The sequence below is a fragment of the Opisthorchis viverrini genome (assembly GCF_000715545.1).
Source record: "Opisthorchis viverrini unplaced genomic scaffold opera_v5_25, whole genome shotgun sequence".
Lineage (NCBI taxonomy): Eukaryota > Metazoa > Platyhelminthes > Trematoda > Opisthorchiida > Opisthorchiidae > Opisthorchis > Opisthorchis viverrini.
The window spans coordinates 1,175,564-1,198,498 of NW_008751681.1; the positions used below are offsets into that span (position 1 = coordinate 1,175,564).

General features: G+C 43.3%; 2 protein-coding genes across 2 annotated transcripts in view; one reads left to right on the forward strand and one right to left on the reverse strand.

The window, feature by feature from the left end:
- Positions 1-22,935, reverse strand: part of T265_02149 (hypothetical protein) — a gene marked incomplete at both ends in the record, with an annotated part of 159,685 nt that overhangs the window by 109,186 nt on the left and 27,564 nt on the right. The window lies entirely within an intron of this gene.
- Positions 1-22,935, forward strand: part of T265_02148 (hypothetical protein) — a gene marked incomplete at both ends in the record, with an annotated part of 64,990 nt that overhangs the window by 5,180 nt on the left and 36,875 nt on the right. Inside the window, 2 exons of the mRNA XM_009166322.1 lie at positions 21,535-21,729; positions 22,583-22,795. Coding sequence (XP_009164586.1) covers positions 21,535-21,729; positions 22,583-22,795 — 408 coding nt within the window. The remainder of the gene's footprint in view (positions 1-21,534; positions 21,730-22,582; positions 22,796-22,935) is intronic.

Genomic DNA, 22,935 nt, shown 5'->3' on the forward strand with positions numbered 1-22,935 from the left:
GCATAAATTCAGCTCTGAAGTTGACTTGAATTTTTTTTGGTTTAATCAGTCGTCTTATGTGCTGTGTATTTCGAATGAGAGAACAATTGTCGTAAACACTTTGCTGTGTGATAATTTTCCAAAGTGCAGTAAATAGGAGGAGGGGAGAATGAAGTTGGGCGTGCAATTTCGGATGGACGCTTTTCACACTTGGCTCGTTCACACAGTTCAGCTTACCCTGATTAAGAGGCCGGGAAAGTCCTTGGGTTAGAAAGTGATTAACACCTTTTGCACATCCGAGCAAATTTGTGAAGCTTGTGCTGGTATAGGAAGAATTAGCTGGCGCTCACCACACGGATATGCCAAGTACTAATGAAGAACTCAGACCTACCATAGAACCTTGCTAGATTACAGCATTCAGTCATGCGGAAACCGGAACGGATATCTCGTTGACTTGTTGCTTGTTGACTGATTAAAACCTAGTGCTCTTCCTCTCGCTCCTTTCCAACAGACGAATTGTATGAATATACGCTTTCTGTGTTTATACGGCAGCAAAACTCCACATTCAATGCTGATATTGTTGATACTGTTGATACAGGTGAAATTGGATATTTCATTTAATTAAGTTTACGTTTCAAAGGTCTTTATGAAACGAACCAAAGTTACAAGGTTAAGCAATTGCTCAAACAAAAGTTGAAACTGACCATTCTAAGCGACAGATTAAGCTGGATTCAGTTGAGTCTCCTATCACAACCAAATTCGTGTGTAAATGACAGAGTATTTGTCGAGACATGGGATTAGTTTCATATCTATTGTAGAGTGGTTTACGCCACTCCGCTTTAGGAATATTTGACAAACAATCGGTGGACATCCTGCTGAACGATGTTTCGCTTTTTGATAGCAAGGTAAAATAAAGGTGAAAAGCAGCAGTTCTGTGGTTTATTTTATATTCTGGCAAAATGGCCTTACGTTGAGTCAGTTAACTCAAAAGTCTATCGTAATAACATACTGGCAAAGAATTTTGGGACTAAGTGTGTCCATTACCCCACAAGGGTTAGGCGATTCAAAATCGTAGGACCTGATACTTTGTCCCAAATGCCGAATCAGGTTGCTTTCAGCTTTTCACTTTGGAATTTTTATCATGCTACACTTTTTTATTGAAGTGGTTAAACTGACTTGTCCGAAGATTTTAGTGGTGCACTTGTAGGTAGGACGGTGCACAGGAATCTTTGAAGAGTGGAACAGAAGTCTTATAGGTTCTTTCGCGAAGAAGCACTTCAGAGCGAATCAAAAGTTCATCGATTCACCGGGTGGTAAAAGTCACATGATTCTTAAATGCGGCGATATACCAGTACATACACCCTACGACTGGTCGTCTGTCCCCAAACAATAATTAGTAGATACATGGAAAGAATTAACTTACACTACTGAGCATCCGAAGAGTTAAAGAAGAATGAATGATTCAATCCTTGGGAGGTCTCCCACGAACTAACCAGAAGACGGTCACCCGCGGTAGTCGAAAAGCTAAACAACAAACTTCGATAATTTAGCGTTGGATTACCTCATCACAGTCAAACGAAGCCTACGTTGTCAAGTTCCCGCTATTAGCACGAAAGCTTTATGAGGCCAAGTCAGTAAGCTGAGAAGTTGGCAGTCAAAGATCCTTTTCACTCACCAAATTAGATCTAGTTTGAATGCTGGTTTCAAGTTCCACTGCTCAGCTTGAGTGACCAAGTCGTCCGACGAACGCGTTAAAGAAACTTGTAAATTTGATTTGGAGCGGAGTTTTGATCTTGTTCTTTAAGAATCTAAACAATGATTTATGATGAGAACCGCTTATACATTTTTTGTGTTTGGGTGAGGGAGTAACTGCCTGAGCATTTTTCTGGGGCTGGGGCTAGGTAGGTGGGTTACTTCGAGTTCACAGGGTTTTAGAGGCCAAGAACTTCGGATTCATGTAACCTCTTTAATGGCATTTATTTACTGATAACCGCTGACCACCGTGTATCAACCAAACTGGCCGGGCCCAGAAGCTTTTCAATTCAACCCCTTCCCTTCCGTTCACGCTGTGATGACTCACAAATTCGACCTATTCGTCCATCAGTCGCTGAAGCGTGGATCTTGGCCCTCGGCATGAACCTTCTAAATTTTTAAATTTACTTTACAGTCAGTGTCTAGTGAATACCACGCCATTGCTTAGACTGTAGCTAGCAACCGTCATCCACTGGTTTCTTGGTGGTTTGTTTGTTTTTCACTAGTATTCACAATTCCTGACTCCTTGACTGCTTGGTTGAACTCTCGTGCAGTCATTCCAACTTGGTTTGTATACACAATCCGTATTCCAATAAACCGGGATTTTATGCCCCAGGAAATCTGTGTGCAAAACATTTGTCTTTATGAGTGCCACTTCCGTGCTGCCGCATTTTGCCCCCCGCTACTAACTTCAGATGTCTCTAGCTTGTACGGAATGACGGAAAGATGGTGGTGTCTTGATATTAGGGTTAATGCCTACCTTAGGTGTGACGACATTCGGTCAATCCCTTTTATGCAAGATGCTAATAATTGACGGAGCATTGCTAAAGCCATACTAGCGTATATCGCCTTCGGATAGACCGATGAGTCCGTTTCAATGCTCACTGGTGTCTGGTAGACGGTAGTCTAATTTCCCGTCACTCTTGTATGCTATACAGTCTAGGAAATGCAGTACGTCGTAGGTGATTTAATGCTGAGCTTAATATTGGGACTCGAAGTACTAGGGTATTCATGGCATTCGTTGACCTTACATCTGATCCCCTTGAAGCATCTAATTCACTCTCTGCGAAGGCTTCCTACTCGAAATCTAAGACTCAAATCAGGCCAAATGAAGATCTCATCGCTAAGTGCGTCAAAGGCAGTGTGGCGGATAATCAAGCATATTTTTAGCCCTTCAAAACTAACAAGGAGTGTGTCTGACGCCGACGGAAAACGAGTCACCTTTTCGGCAGTCGCAGGACCTTGTAATGCATATGAGTGGCCTACCGGTAAGGGTTGTTAGAGTGACTGTTAGAAACTTTGTTGGCTCGATTAGCGGTTAAAACAGCAATAAGAGACATCGACGTGAACACCAACCCTGGTTGGCATACATATCTGACACTCTGATCGGCTTCTCAATGAGTACAGTGTTATTAATTCCAGTAAACTGCTCTTTGAGGTTGCCTGCTGGAGTCATTGCTAGAAAGTCAGGTGAACAGCTGAATGGCAACCATATCGACCCAGGACAAGTGGAAACATTTTGTTTACCAAACGTGGGATTCAGCTAGGATTCAGTCGGGTCTCCTTGAGGGCCATCATAGTTTAGTTAGTATACTTCAGAAAACCCCTAACGCATGTTCTCCTGATGTTCGGCCCTACTAGTCGAAATGGTGTTCACCGGACTATCTGAACTATGCCGGTAGCTTGGCCGAACTACAAGGGATGTAACTTCTACCAACATCGTGCAGAGGGGCGTGCACTTTCCGAAATGAAGTAAAAGTACACTTTCATGCGGAATTATGCATATCTTGCAGACCCGTTGGCCGATGAGCTACTGATATCGGCGCTGTAAGTGTCCAGAAGAAATACAGCTTTTATCGGCCGAGGTGAAGGCTCGTCAGCAAACATCCAGTCACAAAAGTACTCACCCAAACCTCGAATGTGCACAATAAAAGAGCAAACCACAGAATCTTCTCAACTTTCGCTTAGAACGATAGTGTCATTCTCAGCTTATCTACTAAGTCAACCACTGCGCTGAAAGCCGGATGTGCTCCTCCTTGTTTTTTTTCATCCGACCATTTTATCTGACTTTTTTGCTCACGTTAGAATGACGGGATATAAAGTCGGAAAGCAGACCGCTGCGTAGGCTCACCTAAAAACAGCAAATTTGCTTTTTCTTCTGCTGCCTGCCTCTGTTTTTGCCTGACCGGTTTCAGATGAGACGCGTGACTTCCTACGTCCTCGGGTGGATTAAAATCGTGTAATTGTCTTCGATATTTCATATTGAGAAACAAACGGTCTCCTTTGCGTCTCTAGAGCTTTTCTGTCTATTAGGAGATACCCCATCTCGCGTAATCGTCTTTCCGTTGCAACGGTGTTAAAACGTTTAGATGGTTTGCTCAGACGTAATACACTACTCGTACGGTTGCTGAAGACTCTGACATCATGATCAGTTTCGAATATCTTACCAACATGAGACAACCTGGTGCAGCACATTTAGTGAAAAAGAAAAAGAAACATCATAAACGAGATACAGCTTGTTTTCAATCAATTGGAAAATGTTTGGGACCGATTGGGAAGTCATCGTTTACCAAACCCCTCTGAAAAGAGATACAGCTTGGTTCAAAACGCATCTCCCGTGAAAACCAAATTAATGTGCGGATGACTGTGTCAGTGGAATGTTGGGAGTTTGTTTGAATCATTGTGCAGAACCTCGGGCATACTTTCTTGCCAGAGGAAACTGGGGCTCGAAAACTACGATAGTCCGCCGTCGTAGAGATCGAGGATTTTTCTAGGGCTGGCCGAAGTCAAGGTTAGGGGTTTTTTCAAAGGTCGGACATGACTCAATATCAATCAAGAAATGTCGACTTTGAGGAGGGTGTGGCCCATCCGGTGTGTGGTCCATCACCTGCACGACCCAGACGTACGTTCGGGTCCTCATAAGCCTTTTTACGGTTGCTACCGCAACCGTAAGGTAGACGGCACAAAGGTGTGAATAAAAGCGGCAACCGTTTGACAGAATGTCAGTAAAGATCAGTGGAACAATGGTGTACCGACGAAGACCGTTATCATTAGGACACGCTATCTAGGGCAGTACCTAAAACCCCGGAAAGGCAAGTGACCTGTCTAAGCACCGGCATTTGTTTGTCACTTTGTAACTGTATGAGAGTGAACCAAATGGGACGTTTTCTAACACCCTGTTAGCAGGTCGCATGGATTTTCACACTGAGCTGCCGCGTGAACAGTATTCAACAAAATAGACCCAAACTGCAAATTGGCAAGTGTGTAAATCGTATTAGCGAGCTCATCAAGTGTGTGTGTATATGTGTATGTAAACAGTCTGTGCGAAACTAGCCTGCGCGGACAACTGGTCACACAACCTCACCGTAACCCCCGTTCCCCATATAGAGGAGAAAATTAGTGAAGGTAACCTTGGCAACTGTTCGGCCCGGACGCACGTTCAAACAACTGTCTAGTTTATCAACTGTACCATTAGAACAAGCGTGTTTTATCTCCTCGCGAAATGTGACTGGCTGTCTACGGATGTTGTGCGACCTGCCGTAAACCCCACCAAATCAGACTGCTGCGATTTCAAAAATAAACCCATACTCTGAGAGATGTGATCATGTCATGCCATAGTTATGCGTCCTCACCTAGAAATGGCACGTTCTAATTAAGCAAGCCATCGTTTCTGGGGCTTCGTGTTACCATGTCAAACGAAACGATGGACACCGCCGATGGGCAGCTGTTGGAAGACTGCTGTACCCGGCTGGCGAGTAACTGGAACACGTGTTGACCCACTGATTGTCACATGCTCTCCTGGTATGACTGATGATTAATGGTGCCCAGTGCAATTGACAGGTCATTTGCGAATTTCATCTGTTGGTGGATGGAGATGGAAGGTGTGAAATCTCAACAACTGTCTGATAAATTACCTATACAGACCACGCATTTGGCGAGACCGGCAAGTGAAAATAGTGTGATCGTTAGAATTGTTAAGATCAATCATAACCTGAATCCTGCGCTAGCGTGCGACTGCGCATCTAACAATCTCCACATTCAACTATGTTAAACAGTATGCTTACTGGAACAGAACACATCGAATCTAGTCCATTGCGCCCTTTATTCATCGCTCTCCGCCTAGAAGTAGCTGGACACAAATTGATAGCAACATGTGAAGGATTCACTGTATAAACCATGTGAAAAAAGCCTGTTTATTGATGGGAAGTGCGACAGTGGAATAAAAAGCTTGGCGAAAACTGCTCAAGGCTGAAAAGTCTTCGACAACCCACAGCGGCTTCACGTTTATTCGGGCTCATCAGGTAGACTCAGTCCCGGAGATTTCGTCAACCTCATGTACTACTTGAATCCAGTTGTACGGAACTCGCGAAATACACTTTTTTGCACTTATTTTCATAAACATTAAATATTTCTATAAGAGAATATACTGCAATGTTTCGAAAATCGCACTAGCTGAAATATGAGGCGACTTTCTTGGAGCAACTTCAGTTGAATAGTATTACAAACTCGTGATTCAACTGGGATCCAGTTCAGTTTCCATTTAGAGCCAAATTGGTGTGTATTTCGCAAAAAACCTGTGCATTTCATTAGATAGAACTATCTCTAAAGAGAGACTCATCGAAAGCGAGGCCATAAGAGTGTTGTGCACCACCCATAAAGAACTTGTCCTCATAGAAGCTAATCTCAAAGGGGATGATGAGTAGCAGATGTCTAAGTGTGCCACGTGAGAACATGCATCCGAGGGGCGGGAAAGGTAGATGGTAATCGTGCTTACTGTGCTCTGTGGTGAAATTCCGGATTGGCCCCTTAAAGTACTATTCACAATCTGCGTACGCGGTTGAATAAAAAAATAAACAGCCATTACAAGCTTCGATTTTAGTGGTTTGAGTAGCGCTAGGTTGCAGTCGTAAGTAAGACGACGGTTGATCGCAAAACTTCACTTTAAAGCCAAACTTGAGCACACATGGCAAAAATTGGTAGTTCCTGTTTTTCAAAGTTATGTGTTTTGCGCCGTGATTTAGGAACTCAGTCAACATCTATCAGTTGACGGCCATTGAACAGTAAATAACTCCGGTTGTGTTTGCTGCTTTCTGTCCACTCGAATACTCAATTTTATGCTGACTACTGGAAATATCCTAGCTGAGGAACCACTCGTTCTCACATCATTTTATTACCGTTTTTCTGTTAATTCATAGTGAGACTTAGCTAGGCCAGCAAACCATTGACTGGTCATTGGAAGTGGTATTTACTAGAGTTGGTGGGTGGCTGAACTTCGAATACTGGCGTTGAAAAACCAGCCAACTCTGTTAGCAAGAACCAAGGCACTGATGTGTTGACACATAACTCCTCCACTTATTGCGAAAACAGGTTACAAGTAGTCTGACCGTGAGTTGTCATTTAAGTTCAATAACTTTCCGTTTATCTGTCACATGTGCAGTACTACAAACCGCAAGATCCTACACTGTGAAGTTAGCTGTTGTAAATTTCCCTTTCATGTTCCCATACCTTGCTATAGCAACTGAACCGTTCGGGTTGCACTCGCTATCGTCAGTGAACATCAGCTTCTTCTATTTGTGGTTCTGTAGTGCAACTGACATTTTGTGCTTTGAGTGCATTATCAAGCCAACGGTCTTGATTTTTACACTGTAAAGGACTTTAGAGCATTTGTGGACACGGCTGAGGCAGTGGTAATTGCGGACATTAGCAACGTCAACTTTGCACTTCCGCACAGAGCTTGTGGCGACACTTGGTTTTCTTGATATCCTACCATGAGTGAATGGCCGGAAATTTTCTATCACTCAGATTTGGTTGCAGTGTACCTGTGGCTCATTCCGGTATTTGTACAGGCGCTAAGCATAAACTCCCCTGCTATCATCCAGTGGAATCAAGTAACTTTTCATATCGCAAACCTCACCAATGAGTGTGAATGATTCCCGGAAACAGCAGTTATATAGTTGAACCAACAGTATTCGAATCCGTGATCATCACGCGTTCCGAATGTAGCTAGGGAGCACGTAAACAAAGATTAGTGAGGTGGCTTTAATAGCGTTTCGCAATCCCTCAGAACAAAACCTCTTTCATATGAGATCTATACGTCAACATTCGTAATCTTTCGTAAACTTAGTGAACATTTGTCTTGAATGATACATTAAAGATTAAGACGCTTCGATTGGTAGAGAAATTCAGGATCAAACGCAGCGATATCTCGAATATCGTGGCAACTGAAACATGAGGCGACCTGTGTGCAGCACATCCAGTTGAAGAAAATCATAAATGAGAGATTCGATTTAGTCACTCGTGAGAGCCAAATTGATTTGCAAATGAGTCAGTCAGTCCAATTCGGGTTCAAGTAGGACATGTGGTTGACGGAAACTCGGGTACTGCGCTACCTGATTTAGCCCCAAGAAGAGCGAAACCGGTCGTGGGCTGTCGAAGAGTTTTCAGCAACCTTGTGAGTAGTTTTCTTCACGGATCAAACGCTGTTCGAGCAATGTATTGTCTATCAATTATGGTGTCCTCCTGATATTCAGGAGGGTTGAACTTTATTTATTGTTTTGTCCCTCGAATTATATACATTACTGATTATTGTGAACAGGGTTAAAAGAACTGAATCTGACTTGTTTTTACTTACCTAATTGCTCTCCACTATTGAGTAGCTCGTTTGTAAGGTAGAAATATATTCGAAGCGTACAGTATTTCTTTCAAGGATAAACTATGTACGAATTACAAACATTCCTTTATCCTATCTTCCTTTTACCAGGTTCGTTGGAGTCCTGACCCAAAATCATCTGTTGGGCTCAGTGACTGTTTTGCCAAAGATTCGGAAAACTGCAGCTCACAGGTAGGTTGCGAGAAGCATAAGTTGTCCTACCATAAACGGGTCTCTGATGCTGCGCTTTTATAGAGATCCAACACGGGTCAGTCTTAGAGATTTGACAAGTAAATTTGGACAGCGACAACCGAAAGTTGGCTTCCAGTGTTATTATCTGAACCATATTGGACAGGTGACCAACCAATCAATGAAAAACCGAAAAACATTGTACAACTGCACCAGCTTTGTCGGGAAGCATCAGCAGTGCGAGTCTCTCCAATCTCTGGGGAGGATGTTTGAAGGGCTATGCGGGTGGATGAGCAACAAAGAGATTAGTTTACACGCAGACGTGACATCATGTAATCATGAAGGTTACTTTGGTTTATGCGGTATTGTTGGAATGCACGAATAACGACTTCCGACGAGATGACCCATATAGCTTGTTGGATGTTCTTTCCGAGTGTTTGTACCATCTATTTAGTGCCTTATTAACAGTGCTCATCTCATGATACCTGAGTGCAACACAAACGTGTACTGTATTACGTTTGACTAAGTAGTCTCTCAGTCCAAGGAATCAGGAATCAAAATACTCGTTGGAAATTCCTGCTACGGTAGGAGTGAAAAGGAAAGGACAAAATTTGTAGACATAGTATACCTATGGATATTTAGAACGCCCGTATTTCCTCATTTTCTTCAGTACCAACAACTCAAGTGCCTCGCATCTAAGCATTTCCCATTTTTTGTTTTGAACTTCGCTAGGTTAATGTGAATTAGGGAGAGAGATAGGTGGGAACTGTTGAGGTTTAATTACATATAAAACCGTGGCCTAAGTTGGGACCAAATCAGTGCTATCGTGTTTGCAAGATGGGTGCTTTAAAACTGTCTGAACAAGAAAGCTACCCCACGTCATACATAATCGGCCTAATCAGAAGCTTATCTGCCAGAGCCTCTATCTTCAAACCGGTGGAGGAGAGCTATTGCTAAATTCCAGCCACAGCGTTTGTCTTTATGTTCCCCTTGTGTGTAATTCAGCCTGTCCTTTCAATCCTTATCAACTCGGTTTCCGTTTTGCGCACATTTGTGTATCCACTAGATTATCCGGATACTATCCGGATTATATTCATTTGGTCCCTCCCATGTTTGTTAATGTGACTAGACTATGGTTACCCATCTCACTCCCTTGTTCTAGCCGGTGCATGTATGTTAAGTAAACATCGAAGATGGGTCAACTACAGTTCTGTAGCGAGTCACAGCCGTGTATGGTTTTTGTTTACAGACATACTCCTTGACATAGTTGCTTGGCTTGAAACTAAATAAAAACAAACCCCTAGTCACAACAGCTCACTGTCTCTTTGAACACAGCAAACACGGACCCCGAATCCATCGGCAAACAACTGGTCGTCTCTGTGGTGTGAAAAGTATAATGTGACTAATGTGGAATCCAGTCGGTTGTCACACTGAACCTACCCATCGCTCGTGCGTTTTGAACGTGCCATCCCGAATGAATGTGATGAACACAGATTTCTGTGGCACACATGGATTGTGAATCAAAACATAATGCGTTTTCCAGCGGTAAAGAGCCTGAAGGGGTTTTCAAATCATGAGACTTATGAAAGAGGAAAGAGATCGGAGGTTTACAGGTTTATATCATTTACGGTATCCACTGTGTCTGAAATGTGTGACTTCCCCTGTAGCCAACGTGCGGTACAAATGTGAGTGAGTATTCTTCTGTTTGAGAATCTCCAAAGAGCACGTAGTTTCGTCGAGGAGGCTATTTTGGACACGTGAGATTTTCCCATTACTATATCCCTTGGAAGAAACACCCACTCAGAACCTAAGTAATGATTCGCAAAATGCACTCATTTGTACACCAATTTGAGTTCAACGAGAGACTGAACTTATTAGGGATCGTAGAAGTGTACAGATACTGCAAAAATGTCATGGATACATTGTGCACCAAGTAGTCTGGAGGTGTTAAATTCTCACAGGAAACAGTAAAATCCTTTGCGAGAGATAAACATAAGAACCAGGGGGCGAAAGGCTGAGCAAAAACCTCAGCTTTTTCTTGAGGACTAGCAAATCGTCCAGTATAGATGGGATTGATGAAGGACAAAGAGTGAGACTGACTACAATGGCGAGAAACCAATAACTTCAACTTTTGTGCAATGAATGCATCGTCGGCGCTCGTCATCATAGAAGAACCGGTACCAACGAGGTCAGCACGCGCCACGAGGTGCAGCATATGCAGTGTTTGCTAATTACAGGCACGCATTGTCAAGTCTTTTGATTTCTTCCTTGGCTTGAGGAACATGAGTCAACTGGTTGATGCTGTCAGACAGGACAGTCGCAAGTTGTACCAAAGAAACTGAGGTACGCTATGATATACACTACACCCAGGGATACTTGCTGATAAGTTGTCGCACATCATCCCACTAATCGTAAGAATGTTGTCAGAATATATGGCGAGTGAAGAGAGTGGAGAGATTGAGTGGAAAGACTTGTTTCGACAATGATCTGAAGAACCAAAATGGTAGAGGAGATCACAGCTAGATCTGCCAAATGGGAGGTTGAAAAGAGATCAAGGGTTTGGACAGGGTCGCCTTCGTGATGAGGGACTCAGGTTGGAGAGCAGACAAGTTGATTAAGGAAGAATAGCTCAGCTACAAGTTACGCAGGATCTCTGCGGGAAGAAAACTGGAGCCATCCACCAGGAGTAGTCGAGAATGCCAACTTACCCAGTAGAGTCAGGTTGAAGTGTTGATCTACTACTCACGATCAGCACTGAAACAAGGGACAACAGCGCCATGCGGCTAGTGATGCAGAAAATACTGCTTTAATAGGGGACGTTGACTTCAGCCAATATGAATGGAAATCGGCAAAAGGAAGAATGTGTGAAGGTAATAAGATTGTGTGCAGGCGCACATGCTACTGTGAAAATGAAAAGGAGGGAGAAACATGGTTGAGAAGCTTGCAGGTGGGTAAAATTACCATATGCGGGGAAATTTTGGAGTCGGTGAGGAAAGTTACAAATGGTGACCTGAATAATGGAACGGATGGATCAAGTTAGTGTTGCAGTTTAATCCGCGCAAGTTACACTGTCTATGAGAGAACGGTTTGTATTTTCACCTTTTGTCTGCCGGGTGGAAGACTGATATCATATCTTGGAAACTTAGAATGTCTAAGACAAATAATGCATATATATATATATATATATATTCCCTATTGGACGACAGTGCCTTTTGTGGATAGTCCTGATCAGTAAATCCAGAGCGGATTGGCGGACTTTGAGAGGTTGAGAGCCACTGTTACAAGAGGGCAAGTGGGAGTGATTTACACTTGACTAGTAATGAAAGGAAAAGTACTTGTGTATTTGGCCCTCATTTTTAGCCCTTGAATATGAACAGGTTTCGGATGAGGTACTAAAGCGCCTGAAGTTCATGCATTGTTGCCAGGCAATGTATTCCGCACTTTTGGACTGGGCTTTTCTATGGTGTGACGATTTGTGCCTCCGCAACCCATTGAGCTATACTGGGGGGGGGGCGTCCGTGAGACTGTATCATACAAGGTTATCCAATGGTCTAACCAACAGTCTCTTGGCCCTCCGGGTTGGCGGTCGAAAACATGTAGCGATTCGTTCTGTAAAAATGGGAACATTACCTTGCCGTCAGGATTTTGAGCCAGATGATTTGGTTGAGGACCCTAATCGTCGTTTTGTCCAAATGTGGGCGCCCTGGTAGTATTCTAACCCTTGTACAGCCATGAATTTATGGTGTTAAACACTGATGTACTGTCGATGATGATGATTTGAGCAGGCGAACTTTCAGTACCCACTTCTGTTTACTCTCCGTTGCGATATATGAGGATACCAAGGAAGTCCAGGTAGCCCTGTTTTGGAGATTATATATACACATATATATATATATATATATATAGCCTGGCACTTTCCTGTGGGGGGGGGACCCCCTGAAATGCCGCAACTCTATTCCTTTTTGGCTACGACTTAGTACACGACCTGTGCTTCCCAAACCGAGGGGTGGAGGTCAAGTACCCCCATTTTTTCGTGCTGGGTGGAGGATGTTCATGGCCACTCTTCTTCACCAGTGCTGATATTCGGCTTACAAAAACACCAGAAAAACTTATCAATCAAACATATTTTTTCACCAACAATTTATTAAATTTGGTTAAAAAATCGGCGAGGACTTCAAACGGAACAAACCTTGATGTCGACGACATGGTGCACGATATCCTAGATCTTTCTTTCCTCTCCCCGTCATTTCCCTTTTCAGAATTATCTGTTGTAATTTCGGCTTACACCGGAAACGAGTTTGCAACGCTTGCACTGACTGACTATTCAGTTGAAAACGGCTTTGTCTGCTAATCGACGATCCAGATTTTGCCTCAATCTTTAACTAGTAGATCCGAAACGGATAAAAAAATTTTCGGTAAAGGGTGTTTGACGGTTAACGTGAACGGTAAGACGTGAACAAAAAACAGTCAAGTTCTGGATGATACGTCTAATTCACGATCTGATTTCTAGTCCTTGCAGGTGAAAATTCGAGAATACATCCTAAAAGTACATCAGCTGATTTGATTATTGGTTTGAAGTAAACACCCGTAGTCGGTTACGATAAGCTCGCCTCCAGGTGAGTTTCAGGAAGATCGCTTGGGTGACCATTAATGCAACTAGTATTGTTGTTTACAGGTCATTTTTTTAAGATAATAAGGGAGTTCAATGAACCGAAAGTAAAGCAAATTCATCAGATTTGACGTTTTATGGTCAGTGGTTCCCAAGTCAACAGTGTGCTCAAGTTAATGTAACCATCCAGAAACGAGCACCAAGGGTGAATGGTGGGTAAATGAACGTTTCATCTAATCGTCACACTCGATCTCCCACATTTCCCAAACAGGCTTCCTCAGTTTTACATAGAAGATTTTCCTGTTCTATCGTCATCAGGTTAGCAGAGCGATCTAGATGAATTGCTGAAAACTTTTCTACAGCTTGCGACCGTTCCGCTCTTTCTGGGTCTCATCAGGTGGGTCTCAGCTAACCTTACGTTCTACTCGAACCCAAATTGCCATACTGGCGTATCTCACCAACAAAAGCATGAGGCGGCCTGCTGTAGCACATATAGTTGAAGAAGCACATCTGAACGACAGCTTCACCTGGGATTCATTTGGGTCTCCCTTAAAAACCAATTTGGTATCCAAATGAGTGCATTTCGCCAAAGCCAAATGATCGTTTTTGTGCGGGTTTAACTTTCATTCTGATCATTGTATAGGTTCTCTGGTTTTTAACTTATCAAAACAGAGTGTCCTGAATAAGTTAGCTCAGTCTGTCACGATGTCTTCCTCTCACGAGCGTCAGCGCCTTTATGTGAAAAAATGGACGGTCCGCTGTTAGTTGGAAGTTTGACTCTTTGTTATTTTGATCACTTCACTGTCAGTAGGCTGTCTGTTTATTTATCAACTTCATACTACATCAGGCTTGGAAACCTGGCAATATCCCAGCCCTCATGATACCTTCGGATGGCGTGGCAGCTAGGCACCGAAAGGGTGTTGCAGCCGAACGATGTAGCAGCTAGGCACCGAAAGGGTGTTGCAGCTGAACGATGTATGCATATATATCTATAAATGTATATAGCATACTTGAAAGAATAATTTGTTGATTTACTTTTTCTGCAGTGCTTCTCAGCCTGTGATCAACCCCCTGACCAATGTATGGAAAGTTGTTCGGTAAGTTATCCTTACTTCAGGTTGATTTGTGTTATCCTAACAATTTTTGCTCATCGGAAATGACGTCAGGATGAAGGTGATTCTGATAATGAAACGGCTGCCCAATCTTTGACGAGTTAGTTATAGGTTGTATTGTCACAAGTAGATTCCGCGCAACATGCTGACCAGTAGTTCCTTGGTTCAAGACCACCCCTGACATACTGATCGCAATTTCTTGAGCTTGGCGGTCGAGCAGTGTTTTGTTCTTTGTGATTCCGTCAGCTTACATAACGGGGTTCCCGTGACAGAAGCTATAGTTCAATGGTGATGAACCTAAACTACTCACTGGAGTTTCAATCTGGGGGCTGATGCTTCAGGAAAACGATGGTAAACAAAGAAATATTCGGAAGTTTTGTAGATGTGGACCGCCCCAGAAGCAGAATGTGTCGTCCCTGAAAGACTCGCGTTCTCTGTGCTATGGATTTGCTGATTTCTCTTGCACCAATCCAGTATCATAACCACCTTAAGCGTTCGGAAGCAGACCATGTCAAACTGGAAGAGAAAAAATTGTATTTCCTCTGGTATGTATGAAGATTACGGTTACACCTCGGATGCGTGTTTTTTATTCTAACGAATGAAGGGGAAACGCCGCTTTCGATAACGAACAGGGATACTCAAGGAATGAAAACTGGAACAAGGGTGTCAGCGTTCCAACAGTGTGCAAAAGATGTCATTGTTTAGGTGTTTTAGACTGCGAAGTTGTGATCCATCAAGCAAGCAAAATATGCACGGTAAGAAAACCATGCTTCAAGAAGTTGGTTGTATTGAAGGTTTTCCTCGAATGTTTGGATTAAGTAACCTGACCCGTTGGCTGTTAGGAAAAAGCGCATGCACACCAGGCTTTTAGAATTAAATTTCAGTTAACTGGCTTCATTGTTTTGTTTGCCAGTCAGTAAAACTTCTTCATGTGCCCACCGAAATCTGTCTACTTCGCTACCTCCAAATACCATCTTCACCTCAGAATGTGAAAAAATGGGCATAGCATCTCAAGTGCCACAATCCAAGGTTAGATTGGAGTTCTCACCCCCTCCTTGTGTTGAAATGCTTTGACATGATATCCTGGCACACCCGTCGGCACTGTTCCAATATGAACGGAAGAATACTGTTGGGTAGATCAGCTTGTCAGCAGGAGCGAGTCTTCGCCACTCATCTAGTGATTTGTTTTTCATGTTTCCCACAATCGGATTTCGCACCTGTCAAGCGGCAGCGACAGAACAATTAGTCCCACCCACTGGGTTCTGACCTCAACAAGCATCTGATAGCTAGAGTGTTGAAGGACGCACATGCACCACCTTGTTTGCTGTGTACTCCCTATGGCGATTTGAATAGCTTCACCAAGACACAAATGATGATTTACGTGACCCTCAGATCAATTCGCACACCTTACATGGACTGTCGCACAGCCTGCGTTTAGCATTCCCTAAAAAGCGTCCTTGACAAGTCTGTCAGAACTTTTTCGCACAGCGTGGTCCATATCTCATCCCTACTATATTCTATCCCTTTTCCATAAAACTAAGACTACTTTTCTATGCACGGAATAATTTGGTTACTGCGTTAATTGATCAAGTTTACTGGAACCCGTGCTGTTTTTCACGACGGTAAAAATCGTGAATACACATCGAAATTCTACAGGCTTCCTCAAGTCGTGGCATCTTGCGTAAATACAGGGTGCAGATGAAAATTCATCCTACTGATACCTGTCGCAGGGATATCCCTACATTTATCCCTTTATAGGCACAGATACAAGGTTTCAATATGGGCCTCTTCTCTGACGGTTTCACGACCTTGCCTCGCTTTTGCTTTCGGTCTCTTACAAATCTCGAGCAGTTTTTGTAAAAGTTTCGGTGTCAATCATACATCGGCCCAGTGTATTCCATGTCTAATAACTTTCCTTCCAATCCTAAAAGACTGAACGATAATTGTCTACTTGCATTAGCGTCTATAAAGCTATTCTAAAAGGTAACTAGAAAGTAACTTCGAGACGAAGTTCGGAGGAAGCGCCAAGGCTAGGTATTATGAATCAATGTTGCGTAGAAAAAATAGTTCACTTTGCAAGTTTATTGGTCGAAATAGCTTTCGACGTTGAAGACTGGTAATATTCAAGGAACAACAGCCAGTTTCTTGAAAAAAGGCACACCTGAAGGTCAGGGCGTTGGACGGTTTACTTAATTAGGTGGCAGTGTAATTCAAACGATTCGAATGCCAAACAAAAGAAAAATCTTTCTACGAAATACACTCATTTGCAAATTAATTTGGTTTTTCGAGAGACTAGCCTAGAACACAGCACAATCTCTCGTTTGTGATGTTTCCAGGCTAATGAACGTGCCGCATCAGGCCACCTCATGTTTCAGTCAATACGATATTCGAGATATCGAGATACATGTATACTTGTAATGCACTACTCATAAGGTCGAAAAATTTTCAGCAACCTTATGAGTAGTGAATTGCAAAAATCTTTGTGATTTTACGAGTTACTGCCGAACTTAGAATTCTCGGATAAATCATCTAATTTTCTGAAAATACAGTGTGCTATTGAAGTGTCTTACTTTATAGAGCAATTAAATCCGAGAAACCATTGCTCATTTTGCTCTTGCAATTGTTCACACGGAGTCTTTTGCTTTACATACAGACTATTTATAACTGTATTGCTCAGTGCTATCCCAAGTTTAGTTTAGTTTGCATCGCCTAAACGACCCCTACAACCTCTGCTGGAATTGCAAGTAAAAGGCACCGATGATGACGTAGAACGAGTTGAAGTAAAACTGAGTCGAATAGACTAACAGAAGTAACTGGCCCGGGGATTAATGGGAAGAAAAAATCTGTCTTGTCGACCTTGCTACTAGAAAAGCAAGGTTCACTGTTTATTGTACACGTTTTGGATAGCTATGGTCATTTTTGCTACAATTTTAATGACTATCGTTTTCTCTAGTCATGATTCAATGCACCAATTAAATGAGGTTTGGGGGTACACGTGTTTATGTCTTTATGCAACTACTGTGTTAGTGTATTCGCTCTATCATGATCGTACGCAGATCAGTACTAGAATTTGGTCCGCACAACAGAGCAGCATGATAGAATGGGCATATTAATAAGCGGCAGTATTAAGTACTCCAAGGCACTCCGACTACTCTTCGTACTCGTCGTACTCTTCGTACGACCTCAAAACCTGTTCTTAAGAGACAACCTACGGAGGAAGAAAATGGCATGAAATTCATATCGATCTGCATTTGCTATGTTCAGTTACAAAACGAAACAAAATGGATTAGCTTAGTTATATTGGTAAGCGTACATGCATCATATCATTCAGCATGAAACTTGCAGTAGACCATAATCTTCCCAGTAACGCGATGAAGCTTTTGTGCACCGAACGATCCCTCTACTGGATTTCCTCACTGAGTGAAATCTATCTAAAATATACCCTATCCTGCTATTAAGGGCACTGTTTGGATCAATAAACACTACACACGTACAAGTCGTCCATCAAAAGGAGGACGATTGAGCCTACCCTTCAGTAGTTCTTCGGGTCGGAATAGTTTAAGATGGAAACAGTTTGGCTCATGCTTTCACCACTGCTTCAGAGGGATGCTCGAGCTTCGAAAATCATTTAGATAAAACTCAACACCATCAAAAGGACCAAGTATATCGAGCAACTGGACATGTCATGATTCGAAACCGAACATATTCGTGTATAGTGTGCTTTATCTCGAGTTCCAGTAACTTTTTTCATCATTACATCACAGATTTTTCTCGCCATCCTGTTCCTAACATGTATGAGATCATGTGATGATTGTCTGATCGCCCGTGGCTTCAGTTATATCTACCTGACCTCAATTGCCTCAATAAACTTTTCCGAAACTGGTAGAGCAGAGCCATCACTCGCCCATGGAAAACCATGTAGACCCGAACGACCAACTGCTGTATACTTGCAGTGAGGAAGCCTCGTTCCGGTGTTGCACATGGCCTTGAGACTCTGGTGTGTATTGGTTGGTTGTACTTTTTCATAACAGGCGACCGCTCGCTGAAGCTGTTCTCCACTGACCCTATAATCAAGCCCCAACTTCAAACGTTTCAGCAATTCGGTGAAGTGCATTTCGAGCCTTCACTGCCTTCATTCGTGCGTAGGCTGAACGCACTTGACTAGATCACCTACGGCGTAGCGTGAGTAGAGCAGTCCTGTCGTGTGCGTTGAACACGACAGAGGTGAGGTGAGAAGGCTATCCCCGCCTCCGGTATGCATCAGACGGAGAATGCGTTGAACCCGTCTTTCTCACTCCTACAGTGAACCCAGTATGGGCAGCGGTGAGCTGTGCCATGGATGGGGAATCGAAAGCCTCGGAAGACAAATTACCGCATTAACAACAGGACCAGCACCGATCCGTTTCCAGGGTAATCGCAAACCACAGTTCACAAAAATGAGTGAACATTGACGGTCTGTCTGGCTCTTATCATTGAGCTCCACAGCGCACACAAGCATTACTAATCTCAACTGAAACCGTTACAAGGATATGGCCCTGACCAGCAAAAAGTGCTTAGTTTTGTTGAAAGATAGTTCGTCCTTCTCAGAGAATGTCAGAATGCACCCGCGTGGTGTTGCGTCGTTCTGTCCTATACGTATGTAGTGACTCATAGGAACCAGACGTACCACGCTTTAGGGTTACTCGAGTCTCACAAGCCATCATGAACCTAAACTGGTTCCCCCAGCAGCCTTCGTTTTGCGAAATAAGATAGACTCAATAAAGCAATGTGGAACTCTACGAAACAAACAAACTCCATGAAGTAAATTGTGATTTCGTGCCAACATAGTTGTCCAGACAGCATCAAGATGTAGTTTTCCTTACGTTCTCTTATGCAGTCGCCATCGATTTTTCCAGTCAGGATTCAAACAGCTGTGGATTAGAAAAATGCGGAGTTCTTTTCCTACCTCGAGTGTTGCTTCTGGACATCCATCACTTGGAGTGCACAAAACATCCATGAGAGGTTAGCTTTAAACAAATGGTGCTTTTTGGAGGTTACGTGAACCTTACCGGTTCAGACTTCGTGTTTATTTAGACTTATCAGCCTGGTTTCTAGAGTTCTGAGGTACTTGAAGCTCCTCTTCATTATTCCCTAACTCTGACTGCCATTCTGGTCACCTGAGAAGGGAAGGTAAATCGGTCCTGGTTCCAAATCGTGTAACAGTTGCCCTTTCAGATATCATGGGCGACTCTCCCAGTGCAAGCACTCAGTTCAGTTAGCACACTATCGGGGTTAGTCTTAAAACCCTTTGGCTGTGAACCTGCTTGCGCATAGCGAATATACACTCATGTGCAGACTAATTTGGTTTTTCGAAGGAGACTCACCTGGAACCCAGCGAATCTCTCGGTTTGTGGTGTTTTCAGACAACTGAATGTACTGCAGCAGGCCGCCTCATGTTTCAGTCGCTACGATATTCGAGATATCGTGAAACGTGTATATCTTCGTAATGTACTACTCATAAGGTTACTGAAAATCCGTCGACAGCCCACGACCGGTTCCGCCCTTTTTGGGGATTATCAGGTGGCGCAGTCCCCGGGTTTCCGGGGATTATGCTTGCGCATAGTTTTCAACCATGTATACTTATATTCAAAATAGCTACGCACACAATTTTTTTATTTAGCATCAATCCCCCGTTCACCATTTCTCTTTGAACCGATATTACTAAAAATCCCTGAGAGACCTGCAGAAATCGCGTAGATACCCAAATAACATCGTCTTTTAATTGACGAGCGAGACTTTATATATTTGTCTGCTTCGGTCCTCCAGAACTAACTGGACCGCTAAATTAAAATCAAATAGGCTAAATGCTGGGGACTGGCCTCTGACCATAGGCAGTTTGGCTTACCTGACACTAGGACGTGAACTGCATTCGCATCAACACCAATCCCACTTTCTTAGTTATTCGAAAATCTTTGGTGATGCAAATCACACAAATCACACAAAACACACAAGTTATACCATCTACAAAATTTACAGTCGGCAACACATAAACTGCCGCATTTATCACACGCACACACACGACCCTCATCATTTAACACCAGGGGCGAACTGTCCTAGAGGACTTATCTCTTAGCGTTTAGAACCATTTCTTAACGGGGATAAACTTGCCTGAAGGCTGCATGGTTGGAAACTGACTTGGAGCTGGCAAATTCCTACCATATTCCCCCAGTGTTCACTTTGATTTACGTCAGTGCAACCAGATACTATACCTTTCCACCATTATTTGTAAAACAGACAAATCCATGGCGGTCACGGGAGACCCACTCACGTTCTTTTCAGCAAAAAAATCAGTAGCAGTAGCTGCTCTGCTAAACTTACTGCGGCATAGCACCTTTCAGTTTACTTCATGACACTGTTTAGCCATGAGGCTATTTCGATAAACGCTGGGCATCTGTTGCGGAAGGGACCACCAAATTGCTACCTGCCGGTAGATGTTTGAGCAGACTCATCCAATTGACAACAGTGTATCGAATTCTATCTATTCAAGGACACTTTGGCGGCTCAAAATACATCAAATTGTATCGTTCCTGACATGCCATTCAGTCACGTGCGTAGCTAATTTGGACGAGGCATCGTGTTATACACCACCACCCACGACCCTGAAACAAAGGAAACGATTTCTTTCGCACCCGACCTACATGGCGGCTAGTTCTGCTTAGCACGTGCTTGGATGTGGGGTCCACTATCATGCTAGTCATATTAGCCTGATCAGACACAATCCATGACAGGTTTCCTCCCCATAAAAACGACGTTGAGTTGTAGACTGATCTACGCAGTCCGACCAAACAAAATCGGTCATTCGTAGTGAAGTTATCGGGACAGGAATCACTGCGGTGCTGACGAGCTAACTTTATTTGTCCCGACTTGGTATGTTGGGCTAAATGCACTGTTATTCAATGTATTTGTTAGAGTGACAGTCTATTGTCCAGGGGTTCGTTGGCTAGCACGTAAATACACATAGTCGAATCGAAACGCTAGGTCTCCTTACATTCCTTTGAGTGACTCCTGTTCAACGACGTGTATTTGAGCAGCAGTCGACAGAATTCGGTAATGGTATATGGAGGATATAGTGTCTTGTAGAAAGATCAACTAGCTACTGCCACATCGTTGTCAACAACACAGGGGATTTATCGACTTCTTTATCTTGATTTACTCTGACCTAGTCTGAAGAGGTCGGCTGCCACATCGGGTGCACACTTCTTCAGGATAGCGTCAGTCTCCGACCGGGACAGTGTCCGTTGGCTGCCCTCGAGAACCCAGAAGTTGAGCAAGCGTCTGACAAATCAGTGGAAACGGGTTTGGACCATTCTGCCTGCCTCAACATGTGCCGATCAGACAATGATTGCTTAAACCCACTCTACAAATGTTGCTCTATCGGATGCCGGCGGATCTGCATTGAGGTAAGTCAGCTAGTAACTCAGGAGTAGCCTTCATTCATTGACAGTTATCCCGGTGTATTGAAAAACAGCCAACTGAACGTACAGTCCAATCAGATGCTTGGGCTTGAATTTTTCAGCTGAAGAGAAATACAGACTACCACTTTTCACTTACAGGCGATATCTTATTGCAATTCCACCTCGCAGTCAATTGGTACGACCGTTGCTTAAAATTCTAAATTTCCCACCTGAAAAACATCACAGTTAGAAGTTAATTGTTTGTCGACCGAATAACTGCTTACCAGAAAAATGCTCCAATCGATTTCCCTCCAAAAGCATTAAGGTGTGTATTTCGGTTTATTAAACCTGCTATCGTCAGCCTTCCGTGGTTGTACGTCTTCAGAACTGGTCGTTGGCTTGTTCGCTGAGCGGGGGAAATTGTGTGCAAAGTTTTCTACTAACCCACCGCTACGCACAACTACGCACTGATGATGTCACCTCGATTAGTGATGAAACGTTTGCAACCAAATTGCCCAGCTCAGCGAACAAGCCAACGACCATCTACGCTACCTGAGCTACCGACATTCTCCTCTATAGTCTTCAGAACTGTTCAGGGGAAGAATGTTCAATAGAGGACAGTTGTACAAGTCCCGTGCCACATTTCCAAATATTGCCTGCTCCATCCTAGTTGCCATTGGTCACTACTGAAAGTAAACAGTACCAAGTAAACATCGCGTGTCTTCTTCCGTGAGGTCAGATTTTTCCTCCCCAAAGTTTCTCGCACCTAGTGAGCTTGCACATGAACTTCATTCTCTCATTTCAATAAATGCGATAACTCCTCTCCGAACATTGATCACTCCCTCCACCACCAATATAGCCACAGTTGAACAATACCGTACCACCGTTGCCGGCAGCCTTAAATCCGATAGAATCAAAAGCCTCGCCTGGCATTATGGAACTGGACTGGTCAGGACCGTATGCGACAGCAAACAAAGTAATTGGACCAATCGTTTTCATTCTTCAAACCAGAATATGCATTTGCAAACAGCTGAGTCCAGCTCATTTGACGGACTGGCAAACATTGATTATGGTAAGTGTATCTTGCTGTCATCATATGTGAAATTCACTGACACTCTGCAGTGTATGATGACTGATGTTTATTCCGAAAGGCGACCGGATCAGAATAGATAAATATATTTTGGACCCACCAACTGACAGTCTGTTTCGTTA